This window comes from Oncorhynchus gorbuscha, linkage group LG24 (assembly GCF_021184085.1).
Source record: "Oncorhynchus gorbuscha isolate QuinsamMale2020 ecotype Even-year linkage group LG24, OgorEven_v1.0, whole genome shotgun sequence".
NCBI lineage: Eukaryota > Metazoa > Chordata > Actinopteri > Salmoniformes > Salmonidae > Oncorhynchus > Oncorhynchus gorbuscha.
Window position 1 is genome coordinate 50,691,426 of NC_060196.1, and position 20,118 is coordinate 50,711,543.

Below are 20,118 nucleotides of genomic sequence, written 5' to 3' on the forward strand. Positions count from 1 at the left end.
TTTCCCTGAAACCCAAAAATACTCGTTACATTTTGAATGCTTAGCAGGACAGAAACATGGTCTAATTCCCGAAAATCTTTGGTCATCCCTACTGCATATGATCTGGCGGACTGACTAAACACATGCTTATTTTGTCAGTGTTGTTTGCCCCGGGCTATCTGTAAATAAAAAATACAAAATTTGGGCTGTCTGGTTTGCAGTTTACTTAAGTATATTTTAGGAATTACATTTACTTTTGATACTTAAGTATAATCAAAACCAAATACTTTTACTCAAGTATTTTACTGGGTGACTATATAGTCATTTTCTATTAAGGTATAGTGGCATTCCAAGACTATACTTAGGTTCATTGTTGTGCTGGAAGGTGAACCTCCGTCCCAGTCTCAAATCTCTGGAAGACTGAAAGACTGAAACAGGTTTCCCTCAAGAATTTCCCTGTAATTAGTGCCTTCCATCATTACTTAAATTCTGACCAGTATCCCAGTCCCTGCCGATGGAAAAAAATTATGCTGCTACCACCATGCTTCACTGTGGTGATGGTGTTCTCGGGGTCATGACAGGTGTTGGGTTTGCGCCAGACAGAGTGTTTTCCTTGATGGATGAACAGCTCAATTTTAGTCTCATCTGACCAGAGTACCTTCTTCCATATCTTTGGGGAGTCTCCCACATGCCTTTTGGTGAACACCAAACGTGTTTGCTTATTTTTTCTTTAACCAAAGGCTTTTTTTCTGGCCACCCACACTTCTGTAAAGCCCAGGTCTGTGGAGTGTACGGCTTAAAGTGGTCTTATGGACAGATACTCCAATCTCCACTGTGGAGCTTTTGCAGCTCCTTCAGGGTTATCTTTGGTCTCTTTGTTGCCTCTCTGATTAATGCCCTCCTTGACTGGTCTGTGAGTTTTGGTGGGCACTCCTCTCTTGGCAGGTTTGTTGTGGTGCCATATATTCTTTCCATTTTTTAAAATAATGGATGTAATGGCACTCTGTGGGATGTTCAAAGTTAAGATATGTTTAAATAACTCAACCCTGATCTGTACTTCTCCACAACTTTGTCCCTGACCTGTTTGGAGGGCTCCTTGATCTTCATGGTGCCGCTTGCTTGTTGGTGCTCCTTGCTTTGTGGTGTTGCAGACTTTGGGGCCTTTCAGAAAAGGTGTATATATACTGAGATCATGTGACACTTAGATTGCACACAGGTGGACTTTATTTAACTAATTTTGTGACTTTGAAGGTAATTGGTTGCACCAGATTTTATTTAGGGGATTCATAGCAAAGGGGCTGAATACATATGCACTCACCACTTTCCCAATTTTAAAATGTATTTGTATTTTAATATTTATTTATTTATTTTTCATTTCACCAATTTGGACTATTTTGTGTATGTCCATTAAATTACAATCCATTTAAATTACAGGTTGTAATGCAACAAAATAGGAAAAACGCCAAGGGGGATGAATACTTTTGCAAAGGCACTGTAGTCCCTGACTCTGACCTCCCCCATTCCACCCCCTTTCACCACTTGTTTTCAGTAACAGAGTCCATTCCTGGAGAGCTGCCAACCCAGTCAGCAGGTTGATGTTCATTGGGATGAGTCTTGTCCTGGAGGCAGAACTGAGTGATTTCCGCTAGACTGGCCAGCTGCAAAGTCCAAATTTAATGAAAACAAAAATGAGCTTTTTGATCTTAAATTTAGGTTACGGTTAGGCATTAAGGTTAGCAGTGTGGTTAGGTTTGACATCAGATTGTATAACTTTGTGACTGTGCCAGCTTGTGACCACTATGTGGAGGTGCCTCCAGAACAAGACTCATGACAAAAAACACTAACCTGCACCCAGTCACCCCAGTGCTGCGTTTCTATTTTCTTTCAAAGTCGCCTGTCTGACCAATGTACCGGTACTTTAGAATGCATGTTGCCCACCACTGTTTAACCTGCTCCTCACAATTTACAGTTCCTGTCTCTGACCCCTGAACCCCTGCTCTATTTTAGGGCCTTATGGAGGCTTGTCTGACCCCTCCTCCACACAATACCCCCCCTCTTCTAACCTTACTCAGGCTGCCACAACAACACAGGGTTGTGATGACTGGCCTAACTGGGAGAGTTAAACTACGCGCGTTCGGAGGTGAACTACACTCTGTTTCATTGGGGTTTTAACACGTCATGCAGTGTATATAGTCAGTTAACTGGACTTTTTAAACTCTACTGCCTATTACATTATACAGTACACACACATCAATGATGGTTGCTTAAGGGGAGTGCAGAATACCACCCAGTCTCTAGGCCCTATGGTAGTGGAGAGGCTCTGGTGAAGGGCTATGGTAGCACCCTCCCTATCCACATCGACAGGACAGCAGTGGGGAAGGAAAGTTCCTCAGCGTACACATCATGGACAAACTGAAATTGTCCACCCACACAGACAGTGCGGTGAAGAAGGCGCAACAGCACCACCTAAAACCCTGACAAACTTTTATAGATGCAGAATTGAGAGCATCCTATCAGGCTGTATCACTGCCTGGTAAATCAAATGCACAGCCCACAACAGCAAGGCAATCCAGAGGGTGGTGTGGTCTGCAATATTCTTGTATATATTCTTATTCCATTCCTTTACTTATATTTGTGTGTACTAGGTATTTGTTGTGGAATTGTTAGATTTTGCTGCACTGTCGTAACTGGAAGCACAAGCATTTCGCCACACTCACAATAACATCTGCTAACCATGTATGTGACCAATACAATTTTATTTGATAGTGGAGAGGCTCTAGTGAAGGGATATGGTAGTGGAGAGGCCCTAGTGAAGGGATATGGTAGTGGAGAGGCTCTAGTGAAGGGCTATGGTAGTGGAGAGGCTCTAGTGAAGGGCTATGGTAGTGGAGAGGCTCTAGTGAAGGGCTATGGTAGTGGAGAGGCTCTAGTGAAGGGCTATGGTAGTGGAGAGGCTCTAGTGAAGGGCTATGGTAGTGGAGAGGCTCTAGTGAAGGGATATGGTAGTGGAGAGGCCCTAGTGAAGGGCTATGGTAGTGGAGAGGCTCTAGTGAAGGGATATGGTAGTGGAGAGGCCCTAGTGAAGGGCTATGGTAGTGGAGAGGCTCTAGTGAAGGGCTATGGTAGTGGAGAGGCTCTAGTGAAGGGCTATGGTAGTGGAGAGGCTCTAGTGAAGGGCTATGGTAGTGGAGAGGCTCTAGTGAAGGGATATGGTAGTGGAGAGGCTCTAGTGAAGGGATATGGTAGTGGAGAGGCCCTAGTGAAGGGCTATGGTAGTGGAGAGGCTCTAGTGAAGGGATATGGTAGTGGAAAGGCCCTAGTGAAGGGATATGGTAGTGGAGAGGCCCTAGTGAAGGGCTATGGTAGTGGAGAGGCCCTAGTGAAGGGCTATGGTAGTGGAGAGGCTCTAGTGAAGGGATATGGTAGTGGAGAGGCCCTAGTGAAGGGATATGGTAGTGGAGAGGCCCTAGTGAAGGGCTATGGTAGTGGAGAGGCCCTAGTGAAGGGCTATGGTAGTGGAGAGGCTCTAGTGAAGGGCTATGGTAGTGGAGAGGCTCTAGTGAAGGGCTATGGTAGTGGAGAGGCCCTAGTGAAGGGCTATGGTAGTGGAGAGGCTCTAGTGAAGGGCTATGGTAGTGGAGAGGCTCTAGTGAAGGGATATGGTAGTGGAGAGGCCATAGTGAAGGGCTATGGTAGTGGAGAGGCTCTAGTGAAGGGCTATGGTAGTGGAGAGGCTCTAGTGAGGGGCTATGGTAGTGGAGAGGCTCTAGTGAAGGGCTATGGTAGTGGAGGCTCTAGTGAAGGGCTATGGTAGTGGAGAGGCTCTAGTGAAGGGCTATGGTAGTGGAGAGGCTCTAGTGAAGGGCTATGGTAGTGGAGAGGCTCTAGTGAAGGGCTATGGTAGTGGAGAGGCTCTAGTGAAGGGCTATGGTAGTGGAGAGGCTCTAGTGAAGGGCTATGGTAGTGGAGAGGCTCTAGTGAAGGGCTATGGTAGTGGAGAGGCTCTAGTGAAGGGCTATGGTAGTGGAGAGGCTCTAGTGAAGGGCTATGGTAGTGGAGAGGCTCTAGTGAAGGGATATGGTAGTGGAGAGGCTCTAGTGAAGGGATATGGTAGTGGAGAGGCTCTAGTGAAGGGCTATGGTAGTGGAGAGGCCCTAGTGAAGGGCTATGGTAGTGCAGAGACCCTAATGAAGGGCTTGTTTGTTCTCCGTTTTCCCTGTAGTTCCTAATGATAATGAGTGGAAATATGGGCAGCATTACTGCCAGATGACACTGAGGAGGTGGGAAAGAAGGGGGATTGTGTGAGTGAGCAGGGGGTAGCTAGCTACCAGAAACTCCCCCAAACGCACACGCAACAAGACAATTACAGTCCCCTGCTATTACTCCCTCAAAGACATCACGTGCTACAAGATATAACATTACGTAATTAGAACATAGGCGACTGAATACTTGAGCTAGAAATTGCCCACAGAAACATAGATCTAGGACAAGATTATCCTACCCCAATCTTAACCATCAGAGAGATGGAGAAAAACGGACGTTTTTTCAGTATCTGGTAACACCAGTTGTCACAATAAACCAGGTGGAATTGTGGAGAATAGGATATTCTCAATACATTGGTTCATTATAAGTCGGGTAGACAACCCTGGTCCTGGAGGGCCAGGCACTTCATACATTGTGATTTAACTGACCTGGAAGACCAGGTGTGTTGAATTCAGGCAGTCACTGAACTGATCAATTAGCTCAGTTGGTCAGGTGTGGTGCCTAGTCGGGATAAAATCCTGCAGTACCTGCGGCACTCCAGGAACAGAGTTGCCTACCCCGGTTCTTAGTGATATGCATAGATTTACACCAAATAATTTAGTAGGAGCTCTGTTAGGCCTCCTTGTAGTCTACAAATGAATGGTAATGATGTTCCGGCCACCCAACCATCCGCTCATGATAAAAAACGGCCCACGGCTGAATCTAGTTGATGATCCCTGCATTACAGCATGTTACGCAGACTGGACTGTCACAAACAAGGCTCCTACTACACAACAAAGTCCTGTAAAACGGCACAGGTAGAGATGTTAAAGAATAAAGAACATACGAATATAAAAGACAGTAGTCGTCTTAAGTAATTGACAGTCCATTCTCAATAACAACACTGCCCCTGTGTACTGGGTGGTTTAGGACTCCTTTCACTGTCATCACCATCCATTACCAGACCATTGGAAGCCCCATTGACTACTGGCGCATTGAACATGTCACACTAGTGACCCTTCACATGTTAGACCAAAAGACACGTGTTACTGCAAGATCCCCCGACACACACAAACTTACTAACAAAACTATTGACTCCTCCACATCCTCTCTCCTGTCTAGTGTAACTTCCTAAACCACTCTGCTCTTTCGCTATAGAGAATTATTCTGTTCATATATAATACCTGGTTTATGAGACTACAGGACTATACAGATGGAGAGTTGCTGGCTGCTCCATTCATTCCCATTGTGTTTGTTCTCTCCTCATTATGTAAAGTACAGAACCCTGTTGCTCAGCCTCTGAGTGTACGGCTGCCAGTTCACCTCTCTCTCAGCAAAGCGTTTCGGGATCTGCTCTCTAACAGAAGGATTAATAGCTTACAAGGCTTGCTGTATTCAGCCTAAGTCTCTGAAGTGCTCCCTCTATGCTTTCTGCTATTATCTATATTCCCACCATCGCAAATTATACCTAATGTTGATTGAAGTAGACCCACCATTATAAAGACATTTGGGTATGGAGCTTGAAGGTGAAGGTTACATTTAATACAATATACAGAGCCAACGAAGCCTTAAAGGTGATAGGAGCTCAGTCATAAAGAGTGAACTACTTCATCTTAACTACTCTGGAGAGGATCAACACAAAGGGGGAAGCTATTTAGAGACCATACATCATTCTTGTGTGCTGTGTTGCCATTGAATAGATGCTTTATTTAACTTATAAGTCTCCAAGTGCATGCTGTAGGATACTGTACATCTGTGCAATGCTAACTATTTCAAGACGTCATACATTACCCCCCAGCTGGTCTACTGTCTACCTTTGGGCAGATGTAAACACAGAGATTGCAGCAGCATAAAAATGATTCAAAATAACACAACCTTCGACAAAGCAGTCATTATCAGAGTATTCTAAAACCATTTGTGTTAGAACTAAAGATAGCGAGTCCCTGTGATGATGTTCTGTGCAACAAACTGTCAGCACAATCAAGTGAATGGAAACACACTGGAAATGTCTTGAGTGAACTGCCAAGTATTTGTCCTTTTGAAAGGAGTGTGTGAGAGCAGGGTGCACTGGTTGCTGGGTGAAACCCACTGTGGTGAGTCATGGGGTTACCCACACAGAGAGAGGGAGGGAGAAGAGGGGAAGTGATAAAGAAAGAGAGAAGAGAGAAGGAGGGAAGGATAAAAAGGGAAAGGGTGGGAGGGAGAGAAGGGAAGGAGGGGGAGGGAAGGAGAAAAAAGGGATAGGGAAGGGAGAGGGGAGGGGGAGGGAGAGGAGGGAAGGGGGGAGGAGGGGGAGAGGAGGGAAGGGAGGGGGAGAGGGGGGAAGGGAGGGGTGGGGGAGGGAGGGGGAAGGAAGGGGGGGGAGGGAAGGGAGGGGTGGGGGAGAGGGAAGGGAAGGGAGGGGTGGGTGAGAGGGAAGGGGGGTGGGGGAGAGGGAAGGGAGGGGGAGAGGGAAGGGGGGGGGAGAGGGAAGGGATTGGGGGAGGGGGAGAGGGAAGGGATTGGGGGAGGGGAGAGGGAAGGGAGGGGTGGGGAGAGGGAAGGGAGGGGGGGGGAGAGGGAAGGGAGGGGTGGGGGGAGGGAAGGGAGGGGTGGGGGAGAGGGAAGGGAAGGGAGGGGTGGGGGAGAGGGAAGGGAGGGGGAGTGGGTGAGGGAGGGAAGGGAGGGGTGGGGGAGAGGGAAGGGATTGGGATTGGGGGAGAGGGAAGGGATTGGGGGAGGGGAAGGGAGGGGGAAGGGATTGGGGGAGGGGGAGAGGGAAGGGAGGGGTGGGGGGGGGGAGGGAAGGGAGGGGTGGGGGAGGGAAGGGGGGAAGGGAGGGGTGGGGGAGAGGGAAGGGGGGAGGGGGATTGGGGGAGGGAAGGGATTGGGGGGGGAAGGGATTGGGGGAGGGGGAAGGGAAGGGAAGGGAAGGGAGGGGAGGGGAGGGGTGAAGGGAAGGGAGTGGGAGAGGGAAGGGAGTGGGAGGGAGGGAAGGGAGGGGGTGGGAGAGGGAAGGGAGGGAAGGGGGGGGGGAGAGGGAAGGGAGGGGAGGGAAGGGAGGGGTGGGGGGGAGAGGGAAGGGAGGGGTGGGGGGAGAGGGGGAGGGGAGTGGGGGAGGGGGGAGGGGGAAGGGGGGGGTGGGGGAAGGGAAGGGGGGGGTGGGTGGAGGGAAGGGAGGGGTGGGGGGAGGGAAGGGGGGGTGGGTGGAGGGGAAGGGAGGGGAGGGAAGGGGGAGGGGAGGGAGGGAGGGGGGGGGGAGGGAGGGAGAGTCGGACAGTGCTGCAGTGGATCCTTGGTGTCACACCAACAAGTGACATCATAGAACAGGACATCCAGTATTAATGTCTGAAAGAAGCTTCAGCTGTCAGACTGATACATCCATTCATCCATCTGTCAAACAGACATCCATTAATCCACCACGTCGGGCTAAAGAAGACCAATGTCCTCATATGTCATTATCACAATAGACTGGAGTCTACAGTAAGATCAGGATATCCAGTCAGTGTGTTTGACCCAGTGTTAGCCTCGACTGCTAGGCAGTGCTATCGTCAGCTCTTTTGGTTCCACTTTCAGCTACAGCATCTCTTAGTACAGTCTATGTTGTTGTTGTTGTTATTTCCTGTTTCAATGACTGGACCTAAGTGATAGTGTTAGGAAAGCACCTGGCCAGACGTCATGTATCACTACACTCTATGTCTAGGGGTCCTAGGCTTGGCTAAATGATCTGTCATTTATCTAAATGTGTGCATTAACAAGAAAGACTAAGCGGGCCAGGTGTTGAATACACCCGAGGAGACAGCAAACTTACCAAGTTCAGGTCAATGTCTGTCTCAACTCTATACTTGTGGTTGGCATTCTTTCATGTAGTGATATACAAAATAATATACAAAAGGCCCACAACAATACACAAACGCTGGCTGGCCAACCTCCCTCTTTGCAATCACCTGCAGTCACTTATTGCCCCCGCCTGGGAGCAATCCACTGTTTATCAAGGCTTCCTGGCAGAGCTTAGCACCTGACCCGGTTGGTGCTGCCACCTAGGGATAGAGTGTGGAAGTGGCAGTGTGCTGTATACCTGTACACCTAGTTAAGCACTAACTAACCTAAACTACCCACCATATATACTACTAACAATAGCATCAGATACTGGCTCTTGTATCACTCAGGGTAGCTGTTCTCTAAAGGTAGATCATTCAGTCAAACACCTAGTCAGTAAGTCCATCAATAGAAGGCCCCCTCAGGTTCCAGTAGCAGGTATCTCTGGATGGGGGGAGGTAGGAGGAGGGTCCCTACCCCAGTGTGACAGCGGTTCTCCATAGCCCTCCTGACAGCACACCGGGCCAGGTGCATCAGACAACGAGGAGTGTTGGAGCACACAGCAAACATGGACTCATAGAATTCCTCATGTTGCTGGAGAAACAAAACAGAAACCTATTGCAGTGACCTACAGCGACCTTAACCCAACACACAGCGACCTTAACCCAACACACAGCGACCTTAACCCAACACACAGCGACCTTAACCCAACACACAGCGACCTTAACCCAACACACAGCGACCTTAACCCAACACACAGCGACCTTAACCCAACACACAGCGACCTTAACCCAACACACAGCGACCTTAACCCAACACACAGCGACCTTAACCCAACACACAGCGACCTTAACCCAACACACAGCGACCTTAACCCAACACACAGCGACCTTAACCCAACACACAGCGACCTTAACCCAACACACAGCGACCTTAACCCAACACACAGTCAACCCAACACACAGGTTAACCCAACACACAGGATCTTAACCCAACACACAGCGACCTTAACCCAACACACAGGGCGACCTTAACCCAACACACAGACCTTAACCCAACACACAGCGTTAACCCAACACACAGGGTTGACAGTCACTGGAACCCAACACACAGGACCTTAACCCAACACACAGTTCAAATTCACTAACCCAATATGGAGGATACGCATAAAACCCGGGTTCAAATTCACTATAATATGGAGGATACGCATAAATTACCGTCATTGCATAATCCCTTTGGGGTGATTATATCATAATAAATGTGTCTAAGACCGGTCCTGATTAGTGTGCAACTAAGTCAGCAACATTTCTATTTGTTTAACTTTATAATACTTCAAAGTCCAACAATGAGATTTGACACTGAATTTTTGTGTATTACCTTGTAGGAGGCTTCAGGAATGGATGATCTCCACTTGTTGGTGGGTTTGATGCGCTCATATGAGTTCATCATGACTTCCACTGCATTGGGACACTCATGGCAGGCCTGCAACACCTACAGAGGGAGACAAATGGCCACCAAATTAGTACCTTTTTGCATTCCTTTGATATTTTAAGTAGGAATTGTGCACCAATATTGAAATTTAAAAGCCTGTTATATGAAATGACATGACCTTTAATATAGACCACATAGAACATTCTATAAATCAGATTATTAATATTAATTAAGAATTGCTAAAATGGCAAATTTGTTACATGTCCCTCTGTGACTTCTAGGAAGATTTGAACCCACTTAACCCCAACATTATACAACAAGTTTTCACCATCATTGCCATAGTTATTTCCAAAGAATATTATTTATTCCATGTGATTAGTGATTAATCTAATCACATCAAATGTCTGTCCTTCATTTTATGGTGAAACTGTTCATTTTTGAAATTAGTTTTCCAAAAGAAACATTGAATATCTAATAGTCAAATGCTAGTGTATAAGCAGGTGAGCTGATTCTACTCTTTTTGGTTGTTTTGTGGTGGAACACTGAGTGGGTTGAGCATAACATGTCAACTCTGTTACCCATAGACAGGCTAGAACTGTTTGACCAACATGTTGTTTTGTGGTGGAACACTGAGTGGGTTGGGCATAACATGTCAACTCTGTTACCCATAGACAGGCTAGAACTGTTTGACCAAAATGTTTTTTTTGTGGTGGAACACTGAGTGGGTTGGGCATAACATGTCAACTCTGTTACCCATGTTTTGTGTGAATCTTGCAGTGTTCAACACTGGGACATCATTTACAATCAAAGCATGTTTGTTTAGTGAGTTCACCAGATCAGAGGCAGTAGATGACCAGGGATCTTCTCTTGATAATTGTTTGTTTAGTGAGTTCACCAGATCAGAGGCAGTAGATGACCAGGGATCTTCTCTTGATAAGTGTTTGTTTAGTGAGTTCACCAGATCAGAGGCAGTAGATGACCAGGGATCTTCTCTTGATAAGTGCTTGTTTAGTGAGTTCACCAGATCAGAGGCAGTAGATGACCAGGGATCTTCTCTTGATAAGTGTTTGTTTAGTGAGTTCACCAGATCAGAGGCAGTAGATGACCAGGGATCTTCTCTTGATAAGTGTTTGTTTAGTGAGTTCATCAGATCAGAGGCAGTAGATGACCAGGGATATTCTCTTGATAAGTGTTTGTTTAGTGAGTTCATCAGATCAGAGGCAGTAGATGACCAGGGATCTTCTCTTGATAAGTGTGTGAGTTGGACCATTTTCCTGTCAAAGTGTAACGAGTACTTTTGGGTGTCATGGCAAATGTATGGAGTAAAGAGTACATCATTTTCTTCAGGAATGTAGTGAAGTAAATGTTGTCAAAAATATATATTGTAAAGTACAGATACCCCCAAAAAACGACTTAAGTTGTCCTTTAAAGTATTTTTACTTAATTAAGTACTTTACACCATTGAACTCCGTCAGGTATCTCCACTGACCACCAAAGTGTTTCTCCTACCTTGTAGAACTCCGTCAGGTATCTCCACTGACCACCAAAGTGTTTCCCCTACCTTGTAGAACTCCGTCAGGTATCTCCACTGACCACCAAAGTGTTTCCCCTACCTTGTAGAACTCCGTCAGGTATCTCCACTGACCACCAAAGTGTTTCTCCTACCTTGTAGAACTCCGTCAGGTATCTCCACTGACCACCAAAGTGTTTCCCCTACCTTGTAGAACTCCGTCAGGTATCTCCACTGACCACCAAAGTGTTTCCCCTACCTTGTAGAACTCCGTCAGGTATCTCCACTGACCACCAAAGTGTTTCTCCTACCTTGTAGAGCTCAGGCAGGTATCTCCACTGACCACCAAAGTGTTCCCCTACCTTGTAGAACTCAGGCGGGTATCTCCACTGACCACCAAAGTGTTTCCCCTACCTTGTAGAACTCAGGCAGGTATCTCCACTGACCACCAAAGTGTTTCCCCTACCTTGTAGAACTCAGGCGGGTATCTCCACTGACCACCAAAGTGTTTCCCCTACCTTGTAGAACTCAGGCGGGTAACTCCACTGACCACCAAAGTGTCCCCTACCTTGTAGAACTCAGGCGAGTATCTCCACTGACCACCAAAGTGTTTTCCCCTACCTTGTAGAACTCAGGCGGGTATCTCCACTGACCACCAAAGTGTTTTCCCCTACCTTGTAGAACTCAGGCGGGTATCTCCACTGACCACCAAAGTGTTCCCCTACCTTGTAGAACTCAGGCGGGTATCTCCACTGACCACCAAAGTGTTTCACCTACCTTGTAGAACTCAGGCGGGTATCTCCACTGACCACCAAAGTGTCTCCCCTACCTTGTAGAACTCAGGTGGGTATCTCTAATGACCACCAAAGTGTTTCCCCTACTTTGTAGAACTCAGGCGGGTATCTCCACTGACCACCAAAGTGTCTCCCCTACCTTGTAGAACTCAGGCGGGTATCTCTAATGACCACCAAAGTGTTTCCCCTACTTTGTAGAACTCAGGCGGGTATCTCCACTGACCACCAAAGTGTTTCTCCTACCTTGTAGAGCTCAGGCAGGTATGTCCACTGACCACCAAAGTGTTTCCCCTACCTTGTAGAACCTGGTCGGGTATCTCCACTGACCACCAAAGTGTTTCCCCTACCTTGTAGAACTCAGGCGGGTATCTCCACTGACCACCAAAGTGTTTTTTTTCCCCTACCTTGTAGAACTCAGGCGGGTATCTCCACTGACCACCAAAGTGTCTCCCCTACCTTGTAGAACTCAGGCGGGTATCTCTAATGACCACCAAAGTGTTCCCCTACCTTGTAGAACTCAGGCGGGTATCTCTAATGACCTCCAAAATGTTTCTCCTACCTTGTAGAACTCAGGCGGGTATCTCCACTGACCACCAAAGTGTTTCCCCTACCTTGTAGAACTCAGGCGGGTATCTCCACTGACCACCAAAGTGTTTTTCCCCTACCTTGTAGAACTCAGGCGGGTATCTCCACTGACCACCAAAGTGTTTCCCCTACCTTGTAGAACTCAAGCGGGTATCTCCACTGACCACAAAGTGTTTTTCCCCTACCTTGTAGAACTCAGGCGGGTATCTCTAATGACCACCAAAGTGTTTTCCCTACCTTGTAGAACTCAGGCGGGTATCTCCACTGACCACCAAAGTGTTTCCCCTACCTTGTAGAACTCAGGCGGGTATCTCTAATGACCTCCAAAGTGTTTCTCCTACCTTGTAGAACTCAGGCGGGTATCTCTAATGACCACCAAAGTGTTTCCCCTACCTTGTAGAACTCAGGCGGGTATCTCCACTGACCACCAAAGTGTTCCCCTACCTTGTGGAACTGCGGTGGGTAGACCCGTGGAGCTCCAAAATTGAGCAGCAGCTGGTAACAGAGCTCAGGGATGGCCATGGGCCTGACGGAGGTGACCTTCAGGACATACTGGATGGGTTCACAGCCATTGATGTCCATGGTCGTAGTGTCCGCCCCCGCCTCCAGCAGCATCTGCATCAGCACGTGGTCACAGTTCCAGGAGGCCTTGTGCAAGGCTGTTTTATAATCGTCTTCATACAGGTTAGGGTCTGGAACCAACAAAGGGGGTTGGAACCAACAAAGGGTTTGGAACCAACAAAGGGTTAGGGTCTGGAACCAACAAAGGGTTAGGGTCTGGAACCAACAAAGGGTTAGGGTACGGAACCAACAAAGGGTTAGGGTCTGGAACCAACAAAGGGTTAACAGTAATGTAGTTTTCCTCCTTTTTTTCTACCAGTAATTAGCATACACAATTACCTCCTAGACAAATGCCTAGAAGATGTGATGTGAGGCAAAGTAATTTTGCATCCTGACGATGATAATGCATCTGACGAGGTGAACCATGATGTAAATCCAAGCCTTATAAGGAGCCGTATCAAGCGTCTCAGAGTGAAGTGCTGACTTAGGATCGGTTTTGCTGTTAACCCATAAGAGTCTAAGCCCTGTCTAAGCCGTGGGAGGGGGTAGGGTTCTACTAAGCTATATGGAAATGTTTTAAGAAAGTCATACCAAGGATCATTTAGCTATGTGATTTTGAATTTTAAGACGCCTTGATGAATAAAAAAATGACATATAAAAAATATTTGCTGTAAAAATATTTTTGGCGTTACTGCTATTAGCCCATACAAACGCATTGACTAACAGATTCACTATATGGAACAACAGATAGTCCCCCCAAAACATCTGTAGGAGTGACCCAGAACACCAATCTGTTTTACCTCACCTGCGCCGTGGTCCAGCAGAATGCGACAGACCAGGTGGTGGTCCTCGCTGTAGGTCTGTTCACGGATGTCCAGGGCCCAGAAGGCTGCAGTGATAAGGGGCGTCTCCTGGAGGGAGTTGACCGCGTCCACCTGGGCCCCGTGGGAGATGTAGAGAGCCACCAGCTCAGGGATTCCCAGGCGGGCTGCCGTGTGTAAAGGTGTGTCCTCGTCTTTGCTCTGACTGGGCTTGTTCACATTGCCCCCTGGAGGTAGGGAGGGAAGGAGGCAGGGAGATAGAAAATGCAGTAGATCTACTTAATGATATGATTTTGCATATCCAAAGACATGGCAACCTCAAAATAACATGATTTTACCTGCACTGAACACTTTTATTTAATCTCCATCCATTCTCACCATTAAGGATGAGTTGCTTGGCACAGTCCACAGACTCTTTAGTTATACAGTAGTGTAGTGGTGTGTGTCCACTCAGAGACAGGCTGTTGACCCTCGCCCCGTGGCCCAATAACAGGGCCACACAGTCGCCGTGGGCGACCGTACAGGCCACGTGAAGCGGGGTCTTCCCATTGGGCTTCCTGTTAACCGCCGCCCCCTTCTGCAGCAGCACCAGAGCTGTCTCCAGGTAGTTGTACATTACACAGACGTGGAGGGCCATCGCCCAAGAACACTCCAGCTTGTAGTCTGGCAACCAGAAACCTAGAGTAGTGAAAAAAACATTACAAATAATACCATTTTCATTATTGAGCCTCAATCTCCCCTCTCTCTCCCAATGGCATCCTGAGAGTAGTGAGCTCCGGTCACCCCGACAACCTACCAGCTCAATTCCATCTCCTCCTCCCTTCTCCAGAGCATCTCTGGAGACCTTCTCCTCACTTCCCTCATCAATTCATTCCTGACCACTGGCTGCATCCCCTCTGACTTCAAAATGTCCTAAGTCGCTCCACTCCTCAAGAAACCAATACTCGACCCCTCTGTGTTACGGTGGATCTCCACGCTGCCAAATATGACTCTCTAATTTGTTCTCATCCTCCTAGATCTATCCGCTGCCTTCGACACCATGGACCAGCAGATCCTCCTCTCCACCCTCTCAGGGCTGGGCGTCTCAGACCCTATCAGATCCTCCTCTCCACCCTCTCAGGGCTGGGTGTCTCAGGCTCTATCAGATCCTCGTCTCCACCCTCTCAGGGTTGGCCGTCTCAGGCTCTATCAGATCCTCCTCTCCACCCTCTCAGGGCTGGGCATCTCAGGCTCTATCAGATCCTCCTCTCCACTCTCTCAGGGCTGGGTGTCTCAGGCTCTATCAGATCCTCCTCTCCACCCTCTCAGGGCTGGGTGTCTCAGGCTCTATCAGATCCTCCTCTCCACCCTCTCAGGGCTGGGTGTCTCAGGCTCTATCAGATCCTCCTCTCCACCCTCTCAGGGCTGGGCGTCTCAGGCTCTATCAGATCCTCCTCTCCACCCTCTCAGGGCAGGGCGTCTCAGGCTCTATCAGATCCTCCTCTCTACCCTCTCAGGGCTGGCCGTCTCAGGCTCTATCAGATCCTCCTCTCCACCCTCTCAGGGCTGGGCGTCCTCAGGCTCTATCAGATCCTCCTCTCCACCCTCTCAGGGCTGGGCGTCTCAGGCTCTATCAGATCCTCCTCTCCACCCTCTCAGGGCTGGGCGTCTCAGGCTCTATCAGATCCTCCTCTCCACCCTCTCAGGGCTGGGCGTCTCAGGCTCTATCAGATCCTCCTCTCCACCCTCTCAGGGCTGGGCGTCTCAGGCTCTATCAGATCCTCCTCTCCACTCTCTCAGGGCTGGGCGTCTCAGGCTCTATCAGATCCTCCTCTCCACCCTCTCAGGGCTGGGCTGTCTCAGGCTCTATCAGATCCTCCTCTCCACCCTCTCAGGGCTGGGTGTCTCAGGCTCTATCAGATCCTCCTCTCCACTCTCCTCAGGGCTGGGTGTCTCAGGCTCTATCAGATCCTCCTCTCCACCCTCTCAGGGCTGGGTGTCTCAGGCTCTATCAGATCCTCCTCTCCACCCTCTCAGGGCTGGGCGTCTCAGGCTCTATCAGATCCTCCTCTCCACCCTCTCAGGGCTGGGTGTCTCAGGCTCTATCAGATCCTCCTCTCCACCCTCTCAGGGCTGGGCGTCTCAGGCTCTATCAGATCCTCCTCTCCACTCTCTCAGGGCTGGGCGTCTCAGGCTCTATCAGATCCTCCTCTCCACCCTCTCAGGGCTGGCCGTCTCAGGCTCTGCACACTCTTGGATCCCATCCTACCTGACATGCCGCTTCTACCAGTTGACGTGGAGAGGATCTGTGTCTGCACCACGTGCTCTCACTACTGTTGTCCCTCAGGGTTCGGTTCTAGGCCCTCTCCTCTCTCTCTATATGGTCTCTCCTACCATTGCTATGCAGATGACACATAACTACTTTTCTCCTTCCCCCTTCTGAAACCCAGGTGGCAACACACATTTTTGCGTTCCTGGCAGATATCTCAGCTTGGATGTCAGGCCACCACCTCAAGCTCAACCTCGACAAGATGGAGCTGCTCTTCTTCCCGGGGAAGGCCTGTCGCTACAAGACCTCTCCATCACAATTTATAACTCCACAGTGTCCCCCTCCCAGAGTGCAAATAACCTTGACTTGACCCTGGACAACACCATGTCGTTCTCTGCAAACATCAAAGCAGTGACTCACTCCTGCAGGTTCATGCTGTACAACATCCGTGGAGTACGACCCTACCTCACACAAGAATTGGTTCAGGTCCTAATCCAGGCACTTGTCCTCTACACACCTACGGGAGGGAAACTCCCACTCAGCCCAGTCCAAGCTCTTCTCTGTCTTGGCAACCAATGGTGGAACCAGCTTCCCCCTGAATCTCGGACAGCAGAGTTCCTACCCATCTACCGAAAACATCTGAAACACTAAAGAGTATCTTAAATAATCCCACAGCACCCTCGCACCCCCCAAAATAGATTGCCTTTCGTGAACTAACACTCGTACGTGACTTCCTACTTTATTGAGAAAAATATACTTACTATGACTGAGATATGTGGTTGTCCCACCTTGCTACACTATATATACAAACGTATGTGGACACCCCTTCAAATTAGTTGCTGACAGGTGTATAAAATTGAGCACACAGCCATGCAATCTCCATAGACAAACATTGTCAGTAGAATGGCCTTACTGAAGAGCTCAGTGACTTTCACTATGGCACCGTCATAGGATGCCACCTTTCCAACAAGTCAGTTGGCCAAATCTCTGCCCTGCTAGAGCTGCCCCGGTCAACTGTAAGTGCTGTTATTGTGAAGTGGAAACGTCTAGGAGCAACAACTGCTCAGCCATGAAGTGGTAGGCCACACAAGCTCACAGAACAGGACCACAGAGGGCTGAAGCGCGTTGTGAGTAAAAATCATTCATGTCATCGGTTGCAACACTCACTACCGATTTCCAAACTGCCTTTGGAAGCAACATCAGCACAAGAACTGTTCGTCGGGAGCTTCATGAAATGGGTTCCCATGACCAAGCAGCCATGCACAATGCCAAGCGTCAACTGGAGTGGTGTAAAGCTCACCGCCATTGGACTTTGGAGCAGTGGAAATGCATTCTCTGGAGTGATGCTTCATCATCTGGCAGTCCGTCAGATGAATCTGGGTTTGGGCTGCCCCAGTACATAGTGCCAACTGTAAAGTTTGATGGAGGATGAATAATGGTCTGGGTCTGTTTTCCATGGTTCGGGCAAGGCCCCTTATTTCCAGTGAGGGGAAATTTTAACACTGTGTCATACAACGACATTTGAGACGATTCTGTGCTTCCCACTTTGTGGCAAAGTTTTGGGGAAGGCCTTTTCTCGTTTCTGCATGACAATGCCCCCGTGCACAGAGCGAGATCCATACGGAAATGGTTTGTCAAGATCGATGTGGAAGAACTTGACTGGCCTGCACAGAGCCCTGACCTCAACCCCATCGAACACCTTTGGGATGAATTGGATCGCAGACTGCGAGCCAGGCCTAATCGCCCAACACCAGTGCCCGACCTCACTAATGCAGCAATGTTCCAACATCTAGTGGAAAGCATTCCCAGAAAGGTGAAGGTTGTTATAGCAGCAAAGGTGAGGATCAACTACATATTAATGCCTGTGATTTTGGAATGAGATGTTCGACGAGCAATTGTCTACATACTTTTGGTCATGTAGTAAATCTTAAGGTGAATGCACTAACTGTAAGTCGCTCTGGATAAGAGCGTCACCTAAATTACTAAAATGAAAATGTTCCACCAAGAGTGTCTGAATGCCTTTTGCACATTCGGTTACCTTGCCTAATAGGGGTAATTGCTGTATTCTAACTTGGCAAGTCAGTTAAGAACAAATTCTTATTTACAATGAAGGCCTACACCGGCTAATTGTGCGCCGCCCTATGGGACTCCCAATCACTGCCAGTTGTGATACAGCCTAGATTCAAAACAGGGTGTTTGTAGTGACACCTCTACCACTGAGATGCAGTGTCTTAGATCGCTGCTCCACTCGGGAGCCTTTACCAAGCATTACTATATAAGGTGGCACAAAAAACAGGAGTGAATATAATGGTATGCATGAGGAGAATAATAACAAGAAAGTCAATAATCTTGTGCCTTTTCCAACTCCAGAAACTCTCCCTGGACATCACTCTACTCAGGGTACTCTAAGTGGGTCTGATGGAGGTCTAGCGCCATCAAGTGGGGGTATTCTACACTACACTGCAACGCCTGTATTATAAGCACTGTTGACAGTTAAATAACCCACCACACCCTATCTAAACTAATGCAGCCTAGCCACAAATCTGCTTTGAATGCCCTGAGTATATGCATTGTCAGACATACAGTACCAGTAAGGTATCCTCTAATGCAGGCGTGCATAGAGTTAAACCAATGCAATGATATCCCTGTTGCATCAAACCCCCCACCACACATGGAGGCCTACATTAGTCAGTCAAAAGTGATATCAGTATTCATCTTTACCATGCGTGAATGAAATCACCACCATGCCTTTACCTTAGTTCCTGCATACTTCTACAATGCACAACCCTAGTCTGGAATCCAAACTCACTAGCACAACCGCAACCCTACCTTGCTTGTATGAGGCCAGGATCATGCGTTTGTCCTCCACCTCCAGCACAGTGTCGATGTCCAGGTTGGTGGTGTACAGTATCTCCAGGACCTCCGTTACGTTGTTGGTCTGTAGGGCCTCCAGGAAACGGGCCTTGATCTGCCTAGCAGTCTGTTGTCTGGGGGTCAGCAGCTCCTCCATGGCCCACTGTCCCTTCTCTTCTTCTGGTGTTACTACTGCTCTCACCAAGGCATGGAGGCACCTTCTGATGATGTCATGAATAGTGGATAGTATTAGGCTTACACAGACACACATAGACATCCCCTCCCTCTCTGGGGGTCTCCTACTGAAGTGACAGTGTCCACAACACACGACACCAGGATTCTAGAAAGAGGGAGGAAGTGAAAGAGAGGGAAGGACGGAAAGAGAGCGGGGTATGAAATTCAATCCCTCTAGAGTCATGTTATTAGGCAGGTTATAAATAGATAGGAAGGTGGGAGTTGGGTTCAGTCCCAAAATTGCACCCACAGTGTAGTCTAGAAAACCAGGCCCTAGGCAACAGCAAAATGTCTAGAGAGACTACCATAGGGCTATGGTCAAAAGTAGTGCCCTATAAAGGGAAATATGGTGTCATTTGGGACGCAATTGTCTGGGACTCAGTTCAGCTGCGATTGAACCAGGCAGACGTGGTTTGGCCAGTGTTTATCCTCAACTGTGCACATTCTGACAAAATAGCATTATGGGGGGGTGCTCACAGTCACATGGTCAGGTGATAATAATAGTATACCAACAGACATTTATATTTAGCTCCATGTGGACACAATGGGAGCCAATCAGGGTTAAGAGTGAACAAGTGCACTCTGTGAAATGTACCTGTAATTGATGATTCACTGTCTGCAGGGTGTGATATGATGGTATACAAGCTAACCTACATCAGAGGAGGTTGGTGGCACCTCAATTGGGGAGGACGGGCTCATGGTAATGACTGGAGAGGAATAGGTGAAATGGTATCAACAAAACCAAACACATGGTTTCCATGTGGTTGATACCATTCCATTTGCTCTGTTACCCCCATTATTTTGAGCCGTCCTCCCCTCAGAAGCCTCCACTGGCCTACAGGCTGTGAATCAATGACTTTGTCCCAAATGACACCCTATTCCCTACATAGCCCGATGGTCCCTGGTCAAAAGTAATGCACTGTATGGGTATTGGGTGTCATAATGGACGCACACAATCCGTTCCATATCCTTCTATGTCATCTGAGTATGTAATGCTGGGTGTCTGCGCTGGCTGTGTAGTTTAGAATCATTACATAGAGCAACATTTAATCACATAAATGC

At 48.2% G+C, this 20,118-nt stretch overlaps 1 protein-coding gene across 1 annotated transcript; it reads right to left on the reverse strand.

The window, feature by feature from the left end:
• Positions 1-7,461: 7,461 nt before the first annotated feature.
• On the reverse strand, positions 7,462-19,167 carry asb4 (ankyrin repeat and SOCS box containing 4). Its single transcript, XM_046327527.1, has 6 exons — positions 18,799-19,167; positions 14,100-14,399; positions 13,706-13,948; positions 12,784-13,031; positions 9,397-9,510; positions 7,462-8,613 (listed from the first exon to the last, which is right to left on the reverse strand). Exons 1-6 carry the CDS (start codon positions 19,097-19,099, stop codon positions 8,425-8,427), a joined length of 1,395 nt encoding a protein of 464 aa, XP_046183483.1. The 5' UTR covers positions 19,100-19,167; the 3' UTR covers positions 7,462-8,424.
• Positions 19,168-20,118: the final 951 nt, after the last annotated feature.